The following is a 22,786-nucleotide window of genomic DNA, read 5'->3' as shown; positions in this document are numbered from 1 at the left end:
GGTGTGCTTGTAAAAGTATTGCCATGGTACCATGGGTAAAAAACACACACAAAAAAAAAACAGAGTCAACACTGACCTCCAAGTGTTTCCTGACCCAAGTGGCCAGTTCTAGTTACCCATAATGATACATATTATATGCCCATTCCCTAGCAAGAAAATAGCTGTAACATAAAGATGAGAAGGACCAGAATCCGGGCACAGGTTCAAGATGGTGACGCTGGTCCCCCTCTAAAGCAATGAAGGAGGAGGAGTGCGCGAGGAGAGGGAGGGAACCTGCTGCATTCAGTAGCCCAGAGACACTTTATTCCGTGACGAGGTTTGATCAACACTCTTAAGTTTATGGGAGAGCGAAAGATTACGTTTTTATTTCGTTCTCCGCGCGTAAATTATATAGAATAGCCGCGCAGGTGCGATTTTATTGCAGTTACATAAAAAAAGCTCCAGTGACTGCCTGCATTGAATTCGACTTTGAAAGTGAACCTCAGGGGTCTTAGAAAAACAATTTGAATAGAAACTGTGCTAGGCGATGTAGACGCTTTAAAACGTCCAGAACTGACTGTAATTTCGGATTAAAATCCACCATGGAGGTCCGTCCAGCGCTCACGTGTGTTTTGTTCAGCGTGTTTCTGTGGACAGGAGACGCTCAGCACTCGGTACCTGATTCAGGTGAGTCGCTTCACTCACGGTTCCATTCGGAGTGATTTTAGTGAATCATATACTTTTATTCAGGACTCGGTACATAATTTACGCGAATCACGTTTTAACTCGGAACTCGGTGTCTGATTCAGTGGAGTGATTTGAATCAGGACTCAAAACCAGAATGATAGGCTATGTTTGACTTCAAAAATTGTGGTTTAGGTGAAACACATTCATTTAGGTGAACCATTACAGTTCTCTATACCCGATTCAAATGAATCACATAGGTGTTTTCAAGACTCGGTCGCCTGATTTAAGTGAGTCATGTTTCAGGACAGGTGATTCATGTGGGTCAGAAAAGATGATATTTAATTTAGCAAAATAAAGAAACGTAGGCTACATAGTTATTTCAAGTAAGCGAACAGTGATTGCATATTAACTGTTAACATGTAGAACCTTATTAAAGTGTAAAGTGTTAACAATTTAACAATAAGTCCAGAAAAAACACGTGCGTTTAAATAATAATTGCTAATGTAAATCATTGACCAATGCACAGAGTTAACGTTAACCTTAGTATGGAATACTGTTCTATTTAGTTCTAGTCTTGATTAGATAAAGAACTCAAAGCCCTTTAAACAATAATGCAAATAAAAGAAGGAATATGGAGATGATTTCTGCTAAACATGACTAAGGGAGCAGCAGAATATTCAATTCAATTCAAGTTTATTTGTATAGCGCTTTTTACAAAACAAATCGTTACAAAGCAACTTTACAGAAAATTATGTTTCTACAATATTTAGTAGTAGCTAGTAGTTTGTGCACATTTGACAGGATTTTAGAAGAAAAAAAAAAATAATAATAATAATACAAGACGTAGTCAGCTAGACGATGAACTATCAATATTATTAATTAAGTTATTATATGATTCAGTCACACAATTTCAGAATATATACATAACAAACATGTGAGCTAGACAGAAAACATGTGTAAATGCTTTTTGCTTCATGCAAAGTGTGTCAGGGATTCCTGTCCTCTAAAACATATGGCCCAAGTATGAGTGACCCGAAAAAAAAAAAAAAAAATTAGTAATCAAAAGCATCTCTAATGAATTGATTTTATATTAAATAAACATTATATATATATATATTAAAATAGCCAAATACTTGATAAGAACTGGTTCCATTCATAAATGTTTTAAGTTGCAGTAAAGCATTTTCTCCCTGGGTGTCATCTTAAATATTTTGTTGTGTTTAAACTCTATAATTGTATTGACTGCTTTAAATTTTCAGACCTCACAAATGACAGTGAGTATTAGCTGTATGAATAGAACTGCAATAACTTGCTGTCAGCATATCGCTGACATACATATTGAGTGAGGCAAATGAATTAAAGGACTCTTCCTGTCAATCACTGTTAGGGTATCAACTGCTCCAGGGTTATGAGAAACCTGTTAAATGCCAGAAAATAGAGGTATTGTGTACATTTTGCCTCTGCTGATGTCTGTCATGACATCCCCCTGAAATCATGAAACGCATGATAGAAGATAAGCAGCAGAGGAATTTCTGCATGCACTGTATCAAAAAGCACTCACTATTCACAACATAGTGGAAGTCACATACAGTAGTTGAGGAATGAGGAATATGAGGAACGAGAGAGCCAAAGTGATCATAATTGACCACAGCTCTATACAAGATTGAGCACTTTCTGACACGATTTTAATCACTTCATGATTTTAATCAGATTGCATGCAGATTGCCCCATGGTTTAGATTAGATTTCTGGATTTTCTGCTATGCAGACTACAAATACAAACAGCTTTGAGTCAGATATGCCACAAAAAAACACATTTTAGTCAAATTTCAAGTTGCACATTTATTTGCATAAGGATTTGTAAAAACCAATCTTCATGTGATTAATATGGAAGCTTTTTTTTTTTTTTGCTGCATGAAGGAAGTGAAAAAAAAAGTAATTGTGAATTTTGATCTCAGAATTCAGGCTAGTTTCCTTGTTTATATCCCACATACTTTCCTCACAATTTTTGAAGTCAGAATTTACCAAAATACAAACATAGAATTGTGAGGCACAAATACAGAACTGTAAATATAAACACAATTCTGAGAGAAAAAGCTGAGAGATGTTTGGTCGCTATTGTAAGACATAATCTCATAATTGCAAGGAAAAAGTCAGAATTGTGAGATAAAAAGTGAGTTACCTTTTTTATTCTATGGCGAAAACAAAAACAAACTAACTAAAAATTGTGAGATGTAAACTCAGAATTTATTGAAAGTCAGAATTGCAAAATAGATAGAATGTCAAAAATAAAAAAAGTCACAATTCTGAGTTCTGCATGTTTTTCTGTGTAAAAACAAACAAACAAAAAAGGTCAGAATAGTGAGATGAAAGTCGCAATTACCTCACTTCCATAATTTCTGCTGTTAAGACTATAAAAAAGAAATCAGATAAGAATCTCATATGCCAAATCTTTTTTTGCCTGTTTGAACAAAACCACAGTGACTCACAGAAAGTAATTCTGGAAGAGCCTTTAGCATTATGGCTTTGACTACAGGAGTTTGTGTGCAAAGTGCCACCGCACCCTGCTTCCAAGCGGTCTGGCAAAGGTCAATTATTTAGAAGTCACGGGTTCAAGTGACCCGATGGGCGAAGAAAACTATGAAAAATATGCACACGGTTTTAGATTTCATCCGAATTCATTGGTGAACCAGGACTTTTGTCACCAGCACATGCAAAAGGCTTAAGATTCACAAGATTCTCTTGTAATTGGAATCGACTCCTCCTGATCTTCTCATTAGACTGTGGGCGACTTTGGATTGTCTTATACTGTATGTGGCAAACTCTTGGCTCTCTGAGGCCTCCCGCCCACTCGCTCTCTCTTGCTCTTTTCTGCACACTCGCTTTCTTCCTCTTCAGGGGCTTCTGGAAAATCCTCTACATTCCTTCTTTTACTTCACATGGAACAGCCAATTCTCACCTCCCCCCTTTTTCTCCATGCCCACCCGCCATCGTCCGTCCGCCTCTCGCTTGTAACATCCAGTAGCAGAGCTGTTCCTTCCCCAATCTGTTTATGTTTATCACGCAGCTCCAGGTTAGAGGGCTCCTCTGCCAGGAAATTCCTGTAACGCCAGATCAAATGTTCCATCTCCTGAAATATTGTGAAGCTCACAGTTCTTCCTTGTGCTAATAAAACTACTGTTTTCTTATCCTTATTTTTAGCATCTCCCATTTCCTTCGCAAATTACTAATTTCCTCACTCGATTTCACACTTATCTCCATTTGGCCATTCTTTCGCAGAGTTTCTCTCAATTATATTGTGTTCACTAAAAACATTTAACTAGTTTGTGGTCAGTTAAGAGGGAGTGCGTGTACACAGCATCCAAACTTGTTAAAACCTGTATGCCAACTTCCATAGTAAACATCTGAAGCTATGAAACTGAATTAATAAGACAGAAGGTCTGCACAATTATTGTGATTGCAATTTAAAATGCAATAAAAAAAAAAAACTCTAGGTTTGTTGTGCTTGTCTGCACAATTTGCTCCAAAATGCACTGATTATATGTCAATATGACTATAAAATAGTGACAATAATTGTTTTATTATATATATATATATATATATATATATATATATATATATATATATATAATATTGAATTAATAAATTATAATTTATTTTGTTGCAGTTTTTTTAATATTGAATATTATTATTATTTAATTTATATTATTTCTAATCATTATATAAGTAATTATGCAGCCCTACAAGACTATCAAACCCTCTTAAAGACACAGTTCACCCCCCCCCCCCCAAAAAAAAAAAACATAAAATAAAAAATAAAATAAAAATAAAATAAAAATACTTCTGTCATCATTTACTCACCCTTATATCGTTCAGAGCCTTTGAGACTTAGTTTATTAATGTTTTGTGGTCTCAAGTGTTATTGTTTTTTCAATGAAAATCAATGTTGTTCAAACCCCCCAAAAACAGCTCAAACATTCCTTCCAGGATCCTCAAGGTGAGTTAATGATAACAGAAGTTTAATATCTGGTTGAACCAGGCCTTTAAATATTAAACTTTGGGCCTTGTTTGTGCACGAATGTCAGAGAAAATCACGTGGCTTTTCTTCACCAATCAAACTTACGATGTAAAATGGGTCTTTTAAATGAAGGTTAGTTTGAAGATAATCTAAAGCACCTTTTTTCCACTTCAAAGTAATGAAAAGGTTCCATTTATGCTAAAGGTTCTTCATGGAACCATAGATGCAAATAAAGAACCTTTATTTTTAAGAGTGTACAAACAAAGCTTGTAAATTACTCACACAGAGTTCTCCTCATGCCTTGGAAAGTCTGTTTTAGTGCTGCTATGTGCTAAATAAACACTCATCTCTCCCTCTTGAGATGTTAAAGCATAGATCATTTCCTTAAATGTCTACTGTTGTTTTTCACCTACAGTTTTAAACTGCTGTGAGGGAGATGTCCTCTTCCTCCTGGACTCCTCTGGTAGCGTGGCCTCCTACGAGTTCTTCCGTATGGTGGACTTCCTCAAGGAGCTCCTGCTGCCTTTCTCGCTGGGGCCGGATCAGGTGAGGGTGGGACTGCTGCAGGTTGGGACCGAACCTCATCTGGAGTTCAGCTTTGACACCTACAGCTCCCAGGACGGACTGCAGACGGCCCTGGGGAGGGCTAAACAGCTGAAGGGCGACACAAACACGGTGGATGCTCTCCTGATGGCTAGGAACCAGGTTTTGAAGCAGGGCGTGCCGGGAGGTGCCAGACCAGATCTGCCAAGGGTTCTGGTTTGGCTCACGGATGGAGTGGACCCCGGCGAGGTGCAGGAACCAATGGCGAGGCTGCGGGAAGAGGGCGTGGCCGTCCTGGTGGTTTCCACTGGCCACGGGAACTATAAGGTGCTGAGAGAGGCTGTGAGTCCACCCGCCGAGGAGCACCTATTCTTTGTGGACATCGATGATATCAACATCATCAGCGAAGACTTGAGGAACGCAATTATTGGTGTGTTTCTTTAAAGTTCATAAACCATAAAAAAACATACTTAATTAGAAGTTTGGAGGGTACTTTAGTAATGATTTGATGATACACTGGGCAACTTTTTGAGCAATGTCGCCAAGCAAGGGCCAACCAGTTGAAACACAGAGCCCACGACTGAACTAAAATATCCAAACAGAAATTCGTTACCCATTCCCAATGGGAAAGAGCCCAAGCAACACTGCTCAAAAAGTTGCTCCGTGTATCATCAAATCAAATGAAAACACACAATCCTTGACCCTGATATCATATTTGATTCAAAGTAACAGTCAGTCTTCTGAGAGCGTTTTCTAAACAGAGAAAGTGATCTTATGTGAGAGTGACTCTCTCTGTACCTCCGCCCCAGTGTGCCGAAGGAATCTCGAACGCCAGTCAACTCTGACACAAATAGCTTGAGACAGCTCTACGGGAAGAAGGGCCTGGAGGAAACAGGGACAGAACCCGCAGACACTGTAATGGGAGATGAGGGCTATTTATACAGAAATTATTTTGGACCCCCTGCAAAGTCCCCCGGAGCGCTAGACGTTGCTATTATTAGTGGGCATTCTTCCGCACATATATAAGGCGTTACATATGTGCAACTTCCAGACACTTTCATAAACAAACGCATAGATCATAATTCAGAGCAGGTGTTGTCGTGCCCTTTTAGAAACTGCCCTAGGCGTGGATTTAGTGACTTGAGTCACTCATTTAATTTCAGCCATCTCTTATTTCTCTCAAATCAAATGCAGGGATTATTATAGAAATTACACTTTGCATAATGAAAATTATTTTTATAACCATTACTTTTGTTGTTGTTGTTGTTGTGTCTTTAACAGTTAATCTATGCTTGTAAGAATTATATTATTATTATTATTCATTAGCATTAAATATTAACATTTAATGTATTATTATTAGTACTACTTGCTTTAATTAGATATGATTTAAATAGGATTATTATGTTTACTAGTATTTGTAATAATTAGTTTAATTATTAGCATTAAATAGCGTTCATTAAATGAACATTAAATTGATTAATAATAAAAATAATAATAAAATAAGTAACTACACTTCACAAAATTAAATAGATTTCTGACAATTACGTATTTTAGCTTTTGTATTAAACGTTTCATTTATGCTGAGATTTTTTTATTATTATGATTTATTAAATATGATTATTAAATGTATTATTTTTGATAATAATAAAAACCTATTATATATTGATAATATTAATAATATTAATATTATTGATTAGCCTTAAATATAAACATTCAATGTATTATTATTAGTATTACTTGCATTAAATAGCATTAATTTAATGAACATTACATATACTAACAATCATAATCCAAATAAAAAATAAGAAAAAAGTAGATTTCGCATAATGAAAATATTGTTTTTATCAGCATTACTTTTTGTTATGCCTTTAGCGTTTAATTTATGCTTATAATAATTTATTCATTAGTGTTAAATAAATATGAACATCAAATGTATTGTTATTATTATTATTAGTGTTACTTAGATATCATTAATAAAAAAAAATTATATTATATTTATTATTATTTTAATAATGTGCAACTTTAAAACACTTAACATACAAAAAAACGGCATAGCTCGCACACAATAATTCAGACCGGGTGGTGCCCCATGTATGGATTTAGTGACTCGAGTGATTCATATAATTTCTGCCTCTCTTATGTCTCTTTCTCTCTGATTAAATGCAGAGATTATCCGGGCCGAGAGGCTACAGGTGAAGTCGGTCACCAGCACTACTGCTCAGCTGGAATGGAGGCCTGTGTTGGCCGGCACTGGCTACTATGAAATCCAGTTTGGTCCCATCCGATCAGGGCAGACCGGAGGGCCGGTATCTCCAGGCACCAGTCCTGGCACTGGTTTGGGTCCTTTCCAGAGGATCACGCGTAGCGGAGATGCCAGCTCTGCGATGCTGACTGGCCTGCGTCCAGACACCACGTACACAGTCACGCTCACACCGAAGGCCAACCTGGAGTTCCTCAACTCTCTTCACACCACCTTCAAAACCCAGCCAGGTGCAGAACCAAACTCTCAATAATATATCCAGATCAGATTTCATCCAAAAATCTAAAATAATATTTTGAATAATGATGTTTTTAAAATCACAATTACTTTTTTGATGCACCTTGTTTCAATTATGCTTATAATAATAATAATAATACAAAAATAAATTATACTTCACATAAGGAAAGTGATTTTTACGACCATTAATAATAATAATAATAACATTATTATTATTATTATTATTATTAACATTAATTGGCAATAAGTAAATATGAACATTATTGTTGTTGTTATAATTAATAGTAGTTATATTATTATTATTATTATTATTATTACTATATTATATTACATTTGTTGTTGCTGTTAATATTATTATTATTCTTGGCATTAAAAAGCATTTTTTAATGAACATTAAATGTAATAATACAAATAATAATTTAATAAATGGTAAAAATTATTTTACCATTTACCATTCAATAATTTAATATTCATATTTAATCAATGTTAACTTGATATTAAATATTTAATATATTTTAGAATAAATAAAATCCAATGTTGACTCTATTACAATAATGGCAATTGAGAATCACAAAGAAATACTGAATAAATATATATCTGTATATATATGTGTGTGTGTGTGTGTGTAAACTGGTATCCCCTGCACATTTACTGAATAAGAATGTGTGCATATTATCCCCCCTATTTTATTAGTAAAATAAAAGGATGTTGACTTTACACATGCCAGGGGACACAGAAGGCATAAAAATTTTAGTAGAACTAAATCAAAACCTTGATCAAACATTGAGATGTCCTCTTCTCTCAGTGAATCCTCCTCAGCCGGAGGTGCAGACTCTGTCCACAGTGAGCGTGTCAGAGTCCAGCACTAACAGTGTGCGTGTGAGCTGGGGTCCGCTGCTGCCTCACCTCATCCAGGGGTACACGCTGGAGTATTCAGCGCTTCCTACAGGCCCGCTGCGGGTCGTCAGCGTCAGTAACAGACAGGACTCCACAGTCCTGACCGGTCTCCAGCCCGACACACAGTACCTGGTCACCGTGAGCGCGAGACAGGCCTCCGGCAGAGAGAGAGCCATGACGGTTAAAGTCTGCACACAGGAGGGTAAGAACCAACAGATTATTGTCTCATTATCACTCACTGATCAATTCATTTGATTTCTGCAGACTGCTCGTTCATTTTTAGGTTAACGTCACTTTTTGTTTTCCTTGACAAAATACCAACAGTTAAATAAGCTCTGTGACCAACAAAAAATTATAATTCTTACAAGTTTTTTTTAAGATAATCTATACAAATGTACACCTTAATGAATTTTGATCAATTTTATGTTTTTGAAAGAAGTCTCTTTTGCTCACCAGGGCTGCATTTATTAGATCACAAATACAGTAAAAACAGTTAAAATGTGAAATATGATTATAATTTCAAATAAACATTTTCTATTCATTTTTCAAATGTAAGTTATTCATGTGATCCTTCAGAAAACATCCTGATATGCTGATTTGAATTTATTCTTATTATCAAAGAAATGTTGTGTGCTGCTTAATAATTTTTGTGGGAACATGATACACTTTTTTCAGGATTCTTTGATGATTAGAAAGTTCAAAAGCATTAATTTTAAATAGAAGTCTTTTGTTACTTCATTAATTCCCTTTACTGTCACTTTTGAGCAATTTAATGCATTCTTTCTGAATAAAAGTACTAATTATTATAATTTTTTTTTAAACGGAACTGACCCCAAACTAATTCTGTATTAACAAAATAGTTCTATTCATTAGGAGGATTTGGAATGAGATGCTTTCCAATGGGACCACCCTATTTTAATGTTCCTGCCAATATCATTCCCACATCCCGTCCCTCTAATTTCCAGCAAGAAGCGGAAAGCCTGACCTCTCTTTCTGTTTCTCTCAGTGTTGCCAGCTCTCTCAGATCTGCAGCTGCAAACAGTGGGCAATGAGTCAGTGCAGCTCCGCTGGAAGGGGAGTCATGATGGTCTCCGTGGCTACTGGGTCACATGGGAGCGAGGTCAGAGCCAGCGCTCCACCCTGTATCTACCACCCAACCGGCTCTCCACCACCCTTAACCATGTGCCCTCCAGGGCCCGTGTCTGCGTCTCTCCGGTGTACCGGACGGCCCGTGGGGAGGGACTCTGCTGCACTGCTTAAATGCGCTACGGTGAGGTGCCTGTCAGGGAAACACTGGGATTATGGGTTATTTTCTATCATGAAATAAAACTGTATCAAATTTTTTGAATAAAAGAATGCACAAAAATATACCTTAAAATGATTGCTTCTCTGAAAACAACAATACAGCTAGTTATTGCACTTTGATATGTGTGTTCTGTGTCAGAATATCTCACACAAAAATTTAAATTCTGTCATATACTGTATTAATCGCCCTCATGTCATCCCAAACCCATAAGACCTCCATTCATCTTCAAAAACAAATGAAAGGTGCACTAAGAAAATGTTCTCATATGATGCTGACATTTGAAAGCGCCAAAACAAACAACAAAACCCCGCCCCTAATTTGATATCTCAAATCTCAAGATTCTTGACTTGATTTTAAGTTGTTTGACCCCTAGAGTCAAGCTATGCATTCACCTTGAAAACTTAATATTTTATTCCAAATGCAATGACTTTAGTTTTCTCCTTGATTAAATGAGTTCTGGCTCATCCAACTATTAATTTCATCAATGCATTGGCAGAGGGAATGGGGCTGTAGTTATTTGGCGATAAGGCTAGGTAAATCTGGGTATCACCAGCATAGCTGTGATAGGAAATTTGGTTCTTTCTCATTATTTGACTTAGTGGGACCATATACAGGCTAAACAAGAGTGGTGCAAGAATTGAGCCTTGTGGGACTCCGCATGTAATAGACGTCAATCTAAGACATGTGCTCTCCTATGCTCACATAATAACCTCTCTCTTCCAAGTATGACCCAAACTATTTGAGTCCCATTCTACCCAAACTAAAAAGCATAATAAAATGTGGATAAATCAACTCATCAACTTACAGTGTAAGGCTTGTCGCAATCGTTCCTGTTGCATGTCGTCAATCTGGGAACCCAAAAGATGGGTGCGGGAGAAACAACTCTCCAATATTTTTAATTTGGACTGCAGAATACATTTCAACTGCTAGCTGTATATATGCCACTTTAACCCTGTAAAACCTGACATAAGAAAAAAATAGACAAAACCTAAAAAATGTACACAAAAAGTTTGCATACGTGTTTTTGTTGAGTACTTTGGTCTGAGGAGGTTTTTATCAGGTCATCAGGTTTTTATGACTCGCATAATATGATATAGGAGAATTCTGTCCAGTAAGTGTTCATCCTGAGATATTACTAACAATATAAATGTTATTATGTTTGCTTTATAAATAGTATAAACATGTTTGAAAAGTTTTGACATTGATAATTTAGAGACATTTGCATATCAAATATAATACTGCAGGCATTTTAGGGTTAAATGTGAAGTAATTTTACCACAGAATTGCATGACATACATTGAATAGACAAACAAAAAGCAAATTATTAAGTTTTTTACCTTAACAATTTTTAAACAAATATGTATTATAATAAGCACCTTCTGTTTGTGTTACCACACAGCTGTGTTGACCTGGATCTGTGGAGAGCCATTCTACCAAATATGAAAGAAGTGGGAATGAACAACACCAAAAACTTCCCACAAATAGACAGATGGGAGGACGGGGAGTCTAGGACACTGTAGCGGTTTGAATACTTATACCCCATAGATGGTGATCTTTAAACACACCCACACAACATGCACTGACAAACAAGCTCCAATCCATGCTTGTAACACAGAGACTAAATGAGTCTGAACTCAAAAATGACCTTCTGGAGAATCAGACTTTTAAAGGAATGTTTCGGGTTCAAGTTCAGTGCTATTGACGGCTGAGATCTGTGGCTTGCTGTGTATTACCGCAGTCCAGAGTTCATTTCTCGCAATTCGGACTTTGTTTCTTGCTATTTTTAGGAGAAAAGTAAGAATTGCATGAAATAAACTCATAATTCTTAAAAAGAGTTTAAATCATAGTTATTTTTTTCTCACTTTTTTTTGCCTCAAAGCTCAATTTTCACTTCTCGCAATTCTGTTTTTTCCCCTCCATTGAATAAAAAATAAAGTTAATTGTGACTTTTTCTTGAAATTTATATCACACAATTCAACCTTTTGCAAGTTCATATCTGACAATTTCGAGTTTATATCTCACAATGTGGACTTTGTTTCTTTTAATTCTGAGGGGGAAAAAAGTAAGAATTGCAAGAAATGACCAGAATCGCTTGATATAAACTCACAATTATTTTTTGACACAATTCTCAGTGTATCATTAGATTTTTTAATTACTACGAATTCTGAGTTTACATCTTAGTATTTTTTTCCACCGCAGAAAAAAAGTTAATTGAAAGCTTTTTTTTTCTTGCAATTGCAAGCTTATTTTTCATAATTATGAGGAAAAGTGGCAAATACCCTTTTATTACAGTAATGCACTTATAATAGAAGCCTATGGGACAAGACATTAAACAGTCTGTTGTTATTATCCTTGTGCATTTTGAGTGAAAGTTACAGGGTTTACCAACTTTATATTGTCATGAGAGAAAGACTTTGACAAAATTAGCTATTTTATAATGCAGCTATATTCGAAACCGTGTGTATTTCAACATTCATGTGCAGTTTCTTTTACCACTTCTTCCAAATGAACCCATGATATTCCTTTAAATTGCCAGAATGTTTACCTATAAGAAATGTAATTTTTTTTATTAAGAGTTATATCTCCAAAGCAATAGTATGTAAATATCCTACTAATGCTTTCTGAGTTATATTTATCATAGGTATAGTTGGTTACTGTATATTCTAGATTTCTGCATACAGTTGGAAATGGGAACAATAAGACGGTTTTAGGGGGAATCTGAATAACTTCCATCACTGGTTTTTCTTTAAGGTCAATGCATAGATTGTAAACCTGCTTGAGTTACACGTTACCATAACTACAAATTTTGTTAGCAGTGAAACTCTGAAAATCTGGCACGGATTTTAATCACTGTGGCTAAGTATTAAGACTTTGCAGATGTCGGTTGCAGATGTTTCCTGGTTCAAAAGGGCCACGACTGGTTTGTTTGAAGAAAAGTGACTCTTTCAGTGGGTCAAGCTTTCCCCAGTGCATGCATACTGTAGACTGGATTTATCATTCATAGGAGAATGTTTTTCTCTGTAGTTGTGTCTTAACAGGCAAACATACTGTATGTTCGCAGGCTGGATCAAGGTCTTAAAATAGTGTTTAAGAATAGATCATTTCATTGGTACAGTATTTAATGGTTTTCATCCCATTTCAGTGTCATTATACAGGAATTTATTTCTATTCAGAAAATTCTGCATCTTATATTTTGTGTCTGTTTGTTGCAACATAATGACAAGTTGGGCTTTCTGTATTATAAAAAAGGTGCTTGTTCTTTCCCAGCTTGGCTGCATGTCTTACACATCACGGTTTTCAAAAAGATTTTACTTATTAAATAACAACAAAAAAAATATATTTCAATCTGTGTCTGCCTTTGTTTCTAAACCTCTGTGTGATGCATAATATTAATGCTTAACCCTTAGCTTAGATTTTATGATATTTGCAAAAAAATTCTGTATATATATATATATATATATATATATATATATATATATATATATATATATATATATTTATTTATTTTTATTTTTTTTTGCAATTACCACTATTTGTCATTTAATTCACATTACAAAAAAACATACAACTCATTTTCCCTTACTGTAATACAGTTATTTATGATGTTATCTTTAAAGATTCTGTAAACATTCTTAATGATAAAAGTGCTTAGCTGTCATAAAATGTGAATTCTAAATGGTCCTAAAATAGCTACTTTAGAATTTTTTATTTATTAATAAATGCTTTTTATGCTTCAAGCTACATATGATTTCTGTTTTGAGATGAAAATGACCTGTTCACGACCAACTTCACCCTTTTAGAGAATATTTAATAGTACACCATTTAAATCCCATTTGAAAATTTTATTTATAGAATTCACTGCAGAATATGATGTTGGCCAACTGTTTGAAAATGAGTCGTTAAATTAAAACACTGATAATCCGAATGGAGAAACTGAATATAGAACCAGAACCGAAATTGTTTTAAACAAACGAATCCAAACACCCTGACAAGCTTAAACAGTGGTCCATAATTCATCTTAAACTCTTTCTCCTCTCAATATTTTGATTCCCTTTGCAAGTGTTCTTTGGCTGAGCTCAGATGGGTCAAATAAAATGAATGAGGGCTAATGTTTGACTGTGTCTGGTACAAAAAATGCAGCCGCTAGCAATCTCAAGCATCTTGACATCATCTCATGCTAAAGAAACACACCCTCAATCATATGACACATTCCCTGTACATTTAAATTATACGCTTCGGGGTTATTCCACAGTGTATGGACCACCTATAACGGTTTCCCATGTTTGCTCTAGATGCTCAGGGTGTTGAGCGCTGGGACAAGAGTGACGGCTTCAGGTACGTTCTGATTATGATCATGTGACCCTCGGCCCTGTAAAACCTTCTGTCTATGTCTCTCCTCCTGACGTTTCTTCTTTTCTAGGCGCTGTTGATCTTTCCTTTGTTTATTAGAGAGCTGAAAAGCAAGCAAAAAAAAGTAAAAATTAAATACAAGAAAAATTACATTAGTTCTTTCAATCCAGGGTAATTACGGTAAACTAAAACTATTAAAAAAAGAAGTTTTCATTACTCAAAATAAAATACTTTAATTTTTAGTTTCATATATTCAATATTTAGTTTAACCTGATGTACTATAATAACGAAAACTGAAATAAAAATCAATAAAAATTATATATACATATTAAAAATATAAACGGTTACACTATTTTAAGGTGTCCTTGTTACAGTGTAATTATGCATTTAAGTACGGAGTAATGTTAATTAACTACATGTACTTACTATATGGTTGGGGTAGGATTAGAGTTTAGTTTTGGGTTACTTGCATGTAATTATGCATGTTTAATTGTTATTATAATAGTAAGTACATGTAACGTGTAACAAGGATACCAAGGATACCAAGGAAAATCAAGTATTACCAAATGAACTATATATCTAAATTAGTTTGTATTATTTTTATTTCAGTTTAGTAATTTTTCATTTCAAAATTGAAATTGTGCCTTGGAAACTAACTGAAATAAATTAAGATTTTGGATACAAAATTTTTTAAGTTAACATTTATTTTATTTAAATTAATGAAATTATTTTTATTATTTATATATATATATTTTTTTTGTTTTTTGTTTTTTTGTTTACATATTTCAGCTAGTTGGCAAGGCAACATTTCAAATTTTAATTTACTAAAATGTACTATGATGTAATAAAATAACTCTAATTTTTAAATAAAGGTATCTAATGAAAACGAAAAAAAAAAATCTAAAACTTTAATGTTACAATAAAAACACAATATAAATAAAAATCTAAATATTATTAAAAACTATTATGGTATCTAAATGATACTAAAATAACACCGTTTCCATTTTTAAATATTTTATCATTCAAATCTTTCTCAGTCACCTTGGGTTTATGTGATACACTGCCCTCTGTTGACGATGTGTTGTCACTACATTCAGCCTGCATGCCTTGACATAGAGGGTGTGTCCCTGAAGCACAATCTCTCTGTGATGATTGGTTGTTAAGTTCAGACTCCAGCCAATCACTGTGGCACATCTGTGACGTGGCCCTTGATTGACACAGATTTTCCGATTGACCTGTGGACACAAAACAATGGTGAGAGGAGCACATTGAGTGCAGAATTAAAACAGTGATTTAAAGACTGACTGTCGGCAGAGAGAATGCTCAAGATCAGCTCTTCATCTTCAGAGAGAGAGCGTGAGGGAGAGGCGCCTCTCGTCTTCTCCTTCTGACCGTCTCCAAAGCGTCTGGAATTATTCAGACTCTATCCAAAAAAAAAAAACAAGACACTTGCCTTCAGAAGATGTCTGACTGTGGTTCATGTATGTGTCTGATGTTTGTTTAGCCGGACTAACCTCTATACGCAGATGTGCTGGACTCTCAGAGTTGTCTCCAATCTTTCGGACGCTGTCATAATGGTCTCCATATCGATATGCGATGTGTAGCTCACGGCATGAAGGCTTCTCTGTACCATTTATCTGTATGTTAAAAAACATACATGTATTAAACCATTAATAGAAACACATTAGAATGAAATTAATCCAATATATAAATGCTCCATCACCTCCCACAAAGGAGCGTTCAGCTGATGAATAACCACTTTCAACTGCTGGCTGCGAGCGAATGCCACGATGGCGTCGTTACCGGCAAACGTGCCCGGCTGAGAGAGGTTTGACACTGAGAAACAAAAACCACAAAAGACTTCCAATAGATGGATAACAGGACACACACACACACACACACACATATGGTACATACACACACTTTTATTAAATTCATTTATATTTGTTTATTTTACAAAAATAAATTTAACAATTTTGTTACTAGATTTCGTTTTCATTTTAACATTGTTTTATATATTTTATATTTCCTCTGGTTGTTTCACTGGTTCCTGTTATTGTATTATCATCAATACAGTATTAAATTACTGACATCATATTTCAAAACTAATTTTATATATATTTTTTAAGTTTAAGTTTTATTAACTCTGTCGGTTTTATTAGTTTATTAAAAAAATATGCCTATTTAGTTATTTGTCCAGTTCCGCTATTATTGTGTTTCTATTCAGTTATTTTTTTATTTCAGGTTTTAGTTGAGTTATTATCAACTAAGACTTTAACTGAAACTAAACAAAAATGAAAAGCGCTGCCTTGGAAACTAACAGAAATGAAATAGGTTGAGTTTATTTATTTATTTTTTATTTTTATTAGATTTTTTTTACAGCAAGTTCTAACTAGATTTTTATATATATAAACGAACCGAAATAAAACAGATTTCATTTTTTTTTTTTTTTTATATATTTTTTACTGCAAGTTTGTATATACATTTTATATTTTTCTGGTTGTTTATAATTTATAATTATAATAATTATAATTTATACATTATTGATGTCATATTTTAAATTAGCTTTATTTTTATGTTAATCTTTACATTTTAGTACTTTTGATGTGCGTTTTTGTCAGTTTTAATATTTTAAAACCATGTGTCTGTTTAAGTTTATATTTGTTTTTTGTTTTTTAACCTTTGGTTTTCACTTCAGTTTTCAACTAGAACATCAACTGAAACGAACTGAAATAAAATACTCTTATTTCATTTCAATCGACATAGATATTTCAGATAACAATAAAACATGTCAAATGCCTGTAGCACAAACAAAAGTTAAAAAAATTAATATAAGCAATGTTAATAATGATGCTTGACTAAGCGAACACTACTAATTAACTATTAAAAGTAATTTATGAGGTTAATGTGACTTACAATGCAATCTGATTTGTTTAAGTTTATTTTGGATTTATGGCAACACATACACACACACACACACTTCTCTTACAATGCTGTGTGAATGGCACATCATCTTCAACGAAGGGCTCGAAGTCCTGGCTGTGTGTCATCATGTACTGTACCGTCTCCTGCCGCAGACGCAGGTGACCCTGCGAATGTCCCTCCAGCTGATCTCCAAGAGCCCGGAACAAACAGTTCCTGTGGGAGAACATGAGAAACAGAAGCTCGACTCCTTAAAGATCTCATACTCTATATCAGTATTTCTCAACCGGTGGGTCACATACCCGTCTCCAGGCACCTCTCGCAGTTTAAGCCCCAGAGCTTGAAGCTGGTTGGAGAAGCTGACAAACTCCTCTCCATCGTCTCCTCCCGGAGGTCTGTTCTTCTTGTCTTTGGCCAGAGCTCGCCGGGCCGCCCTCTCGTCTCTCTTCCTCTCTAATTCACACTTCCTGTTTCCCTTTATGGGCTTCCCTGACTGTTTCCTGGACATGATGGAGCGGCTGTACTACACCCAGTGAGGACATACGTTCATCTATCACACACGCACAACTGTAAACTGAAAGAATCACAGCATCATGCAAACAGTTATGACAATACAAACATAAAAATGCATAAGCCTGACAGAAATGATCGTGGTATACAGTTAGCTTTACTATTTCCTCAAACATTATTGTGAGTTAATAATTGATAAATATAGAAATAGGGTAAAAGTTTTTGTTTTTCTTTGCCATTTTTCTTTTTTGATGTATTAGTTGCCTAAACCCAAAAGAACTAAAATATAATAATCATTATAAATGTTACAACACCAATATAACAAAAACAACAACAATAATGCTACTTTTCATTAATAATTTACCAATAATATATATATATATTTTTTTTTTCTCCAGATTTAATACTAATACTTAACAGTAAGCATGCATATCCATTTTTATTCATCCTAATAAAAATGTATTACGGTTATCATAGTTTATTTTAGAATTTCTCAAGTATTACAGTTGCTATGACTGTAAAGTAATAATGAATGAACATGTAAACATTTTATTGTTAAATCACGAATGAATATATCCTCCAAATGATGTGTGGAGCTTTCAATTTCGTTTCCTTTCCATTTCCATTTGATTGTTAATGACGGTCACGATAAATACCACACTAATGAAAATACTCTGGTTGAGTTATTAAGTTAATTGTTTATATTCTCAGTACAGATCTAAGACCATATCGATAATCTTTCATCACGGCCTTTTCATGTACGTATTAGGATATAGACAAATGTGTAACAAATCCATAACATGCAATTTTAAAATGAAGTATTATAATAATCAGACGAAATATGGTCTGAAGGAACAGCAGCGTGATGCGTCAGAAATGTCGCGTCATTGACGTCTCTGTCAGATTTAGCCGCGTTTAAACGACAGAAAGAGGACGTTGTTGAAGAGAAAAGACAATTAATGAGTGTGACACAACTGTACTCACATTATCAGATGACAGTAAGAAACACGAACAATGAACGACAATCTCAACACTAACTCCAGTAAATCCCACTCTGAGCTGCCCAGGGTTTGTTTACTTCCTAAAGAACCGGACCTCAGTTCCGCTTCCGGCTTTGCTTTCAAAATAAAAGACACACGACCTCAAGTAGTCATTAAAAGTTTAAAACATGAAATTTTCTCCTACAATTGTTATTATTTTTAGAAATATCAACGTAAATTAATTCTAGATCCATATAGGATCATCTTTAAACAACTTCTAAGGGTATCTAAAAAAACTTTAACCTAAATAAAAAAATACATAGTTATTATTGTCGTTTGCAATTTAACTGCAATCTATTGAATTTATGTATGTATGTATGTATGTATGTATGTATGTAAGTATATATATATACATATATATATATATATATATATATATATATATATATATATATATATATATATATATATATATATATATATATATATATATATATATATATATATACATACATACATAAATTCGACAATAATATATGTATTATATATATATTAATAGCAATCTTTTTTAAACTAATTAATTTGTGTAGATAATATAAAGAATAAAAACTTTTTTTCTCACACAAAGAATGTGAACCACTAGTTAATTTCTGAATCTTAGTCCAGCTATAATTCGTTTTTTTAAACTTCTGTCTTTCCTACTCAGATTAGAAACTGTTTTTCTTTTTTTCAGCTTATTTGTAGTGTATGTTAATCACCATCACTTCACGATTATTATATGTTTATTTTAAAAAAGAAAAATAAATAGAGAACATTTCATTTATTAGATTTGTCTTTATGTAAAAATATATAATAAGAATAATCAATTCCACATAAGCACAAATGAGAAAAGACTCTGAATATATGACATGAATGTGAATCATAATATCATCTACAACGGAGTGACCGAGATTGAGCAAACATGTATTTATTTTATGGCAGTGAAAGAGAGCACACTCTACACATGACTTTTATACATCCTTTATAAATAGTTATCTCCTGATAAAAAAAATCATTACACCATCTAAACAGACATACGTCACAGTCGTAATCTATCAAGTCGTTATTTCCCTCTCCCTGCTGCTCTGCAGCTCTCAGTACAGTAACCGTGTTCCTCAGTGCACAAGTACAATGTCATTTTGGCTCAACTTTCTTCACGTAGCATTAACAGCAGCAGGGCATGAGTCTTATGAAGCGTGAGCTCTGAAACTCATCCGCCTCTGTCTGTTCGCCGACAGTTCCTTAGCCTTGGCCTCCATCACCTCATCCATCTCATCATCTTCAGGGATGCTGGTTTGTGGCTCCTGGATCAGCTCCTTCACCGGTGTGACCTCCCGCACCATCAGCATCTCAAAGTCAGGCTCCTCGTGGTCAGGGAACAGAGAAGAGGCCGCCTGGACCACGCCACTCAATATTCCCAGGATGGCGAACGTGCCGCCCACTAGATAGACCTTCAGAGAGCCCTTGGAGGGACCCGCACTCAGCATTTCCTTAACAAAAGGGATGAGCTCATGCATAGTGTCCATTATAGTCTGTGAAAGAAAAACAAAATCAAAGGTCAGGATATGAAAACATGACAGTTAAATAAATTATTGTAGCAAACAGTGCTGATAATCCTAAAAATCATAAAAACAACATATAATGCAGTTCATAAATCGCTTTAGTTTCATATTTCATTGGGATATTTAATACACTTTTTTATTTATTATGCATGATAAGATCAAGCTGAGATAAACACCAGGGTTGTTATAGTTAACTAAAACTTATTTCAGATCATTTCCAAAACAACATTTCTTAGTTTAACGTAGTTGAACTTGATCCAGTAGTAAAATGATTCAAACTAAACCCAAAATAAGATTATATTTAAATATTACATATAATCTAAAATTCTATCACTAATATTTTTTAAGCATATATAAAAAGAACAAAATCACTGCAACATTTTCTAAATCCTGAACTAAAATGAAAAAAATGACAACAGAAAATATAAAAACTGATTTAAAACATTGAGGAAAAACTATACTAAAATAACACTGGTTAATGCTGTTATGTAAAAGGTTATTAATTTAACAAGATGTTTATTACATGATTATTTTAATAAAAACTATGAAATGTGAGTTATGACTTGTTCTTTTTCACTCCAAAACGTGTAAAATACATTTACTGTATCAGGTTTTTTACTGTAAAATACTGCATAAAAAGTCCCTTCAGTCTATCAGTTTTTTTTTTTTACCATGTATAATAACTGAAACTAAATAAATAAATAACTGGGTAATAGTCTCTTACAGTTTAAATTAAAATCATTTTTAAAGTGTATGTTAAAATCTTACAGCATCCAAGCAGAAAAATTAAAAATGATAAGCAAAACATTTACTCACTTGTAAAACACTGGAGAACCTGATCAGATGATAAGTCCTTGTTAAGGTTTATCCTCAGAGCTTCTTTTGCTGGGTGCATGCTGGAGGTACAGATGCTCTTAAAGCCAGTGATCGCCTGTGGACGCCCACTTCACATGAATATTCATGAGGCTGGAAAGGAGATGCAACTTTTGTCCAAGTTGCTTCATGTGAGCGGTGAATGACTGCAGGGCTGCTGGGGAAGCCTGTCTGCCAAATTTCACAAAGACAGCGATCCCATAGGCGTGAGATCTCTTTAACATCTCCAATATTTCTCCTAGACAGAAAATAGGTTACTTTAAGATCCAGTGGAGATTTGAGCTTGAGTCTCCTGCTTCTCAAACTTGTCTCCTGAGACAAAAACTCTAGCAATCTCAAAGTGGTCTCCTTTAAAGCTTATGAAGAGATTTCAACATCATCACACACTGTGCTCAGATATTTCTCCTTAGATAGAGACTCTGGATCTCTCACATTCGTCTCATCAAAAGTTTAGAAGCAAGCGCAACAATATCACACACTGTGCTCGCATTTGTGTATTTATCATAAAAACCTTTGGTAGGGGTATAATGCTGTATTTATACTGTATTATTTATTTTTCAGAAGCCAGTGATTTTGCTTTAAGAAAGTTCTAGAAAAGTATTATTATTACAATGAACTGCAATTGTAAATGTAATCAATTTCAATATAATTACATTTTATGTTAAATGTATTTTAATATTTGTCTTATTTTAAATATTTGTTTTATCTTTATTTTAAATTTGTTTTATCTTTATTTGAATGCTATTAATGTATAATCCTGTATTTACGCCATTTTAACTCTTTTAAATGTTTCATTAAAAACATTTTATTTTGATAACATTTCAAAAGAATAAAATTTTATATAAAATATGTTTCAAAATGTGTTTTATTCTTATGATTTAGTCTTATATTTATTTTCCATTTTATTTGTCATTTTTATGTTAAGCACAAATTAAAACGGACATTAAGACTGCAGTGGTGTAATGCTGTATTATTTATTGAACTCTTTGTGCAAAATTATGATCAGTTCAAAAGCTAAATATGCCCTTAATGCCAAAATGATATTGGTCAATGTGTTTGCATTAGGAAGGTTCTTAAAGTACTTCAAAATAAACACAAATGTCTTTCAAATATAAAATGGAATGAAATAACGTTATCCTAAACTTTTACATTTGTACATACTATGAACATTAAAGTCATGCAATGATGAGTTTTCTTTGTTATGACAAATCAGGTTTTATTATTTCAGAGTCAGTGATTTGGCATTAAAATGCTTGTAAACAACAAACATGCTGACCTTTCACTTTCAGTAACATCTCTTTTAAATGCAGTAAAACTGATCATCGCTGTGCCTCATTGCGTATGAGGTGAGAGGGCATGCTGGGTAACGGGACTCACTGTAGACATGCTCTTGCCCTGTTTGGCTCTGATATGTGCCATGCTCTCTTCCCCAGATGCACAGACAGTGTTGGGAAAGCAGGTTTAACACGCGCAGCCCGTGCTCAGCAGGAGACGTGACGGTTCACACTGTACATAGGAAGAAACTCATCTGAGATCACAATGTTCTCCTGTTACTGATGAGAGTGTTTTAGTAGTTTGAGATTTATATACACAAAGTGTGAAGATAAACATATAAGGGTCAGAA

General features: G+C 34.2%; 2 protein-coding genes across 3 annotated transcripts; one reads left to right on the top strand and one right to left on the bottom strand.

Moving 5' to 3' along the window:
- Positions 1-270: 270 nt before the first annotated feature.
- On the top strand, positions 271-13,271 carry LOC113041281 (von Willebrand factor A domain-containing protein 1-like). Its single transcript, XM_026199726.1, has 6 exons — positions 271-666; positions 5,099-5,656; positions 7,393-7,716; positions 8,529-8,822; positions 9,627-9,890; positions 11,326-13,271. Exons 1-5 carry the CDS (start codon positions 582-584, stop codon positions 9,878-9,880), a joined length of 1,515 nt encoding a protein of 504 aa, XP_026055511.1. The 5' UTR covers positions 271-581; the 3' UTR covers positions 9,881-9,890; positions 11,326-13,271.
- A 476-nt stretch (positions 13,272-13,747) lies between these two features.
- LOC113041280 (OTU domain-containing protein 3) lies at positions 13,748-18,814 on the bottom strand. Of its 2 annotated transcripts, none has more exons than XM_026199725.1 (8): positions 18,693-18,814; positions 17,501-17,772; positions 17,266-17,414; positions 16,000-16,112; positions 15,791-15,913; positions 15,582-15,699; positions 15,318-15,511; positions 13,748-14,379 (listed from the first exon to the last, which is right to left on the bottom strand). In XM_026199725.1, the coding sequence occupies exons 2-8, from the start codon at positions 17,704-17,706 to the stop codon at positions 14,215-14,217; spliced, it is 1,068 nt and encodes a 355-aa protein (XP_026055510.1). In that variant the 5' UTR covers positions 17,707-17,772; positions 18,693-18,814; the 3' UTR covers positions 13,748-14,214. The 2 variants fall into 2 exon arrangements, with proteins under 2 accessions (XP_026055510.1, XP_026055509.1); XM_026199724.1 differs by having other exon boundaries at positions 14,086-14,379; positions 17,501-17,748.
- Between the last annotated feature and the right edge of the window lie 3,972 nt (positions 18,815-22,786).

Source organism: Carassius auratus, chromosome 23 (genome assembly GCF_003368295.1).
Source record: "Carassius auratus strain Wakin chromosome 23, ASM336829v1, whole genome shotgun sequence".
Taxonomy (NCBI): Eukaryota; Metazoa; Chordata; class Actinopteri; order Cypriniformes; family Cyprinidae; genus Carassius; species Carassius auratus.
The sequence above is the reverse complement of the archived record's forward strand: the minus strand, read 5'-3'. Positions and strand labels throughout refer to the sequence as shown.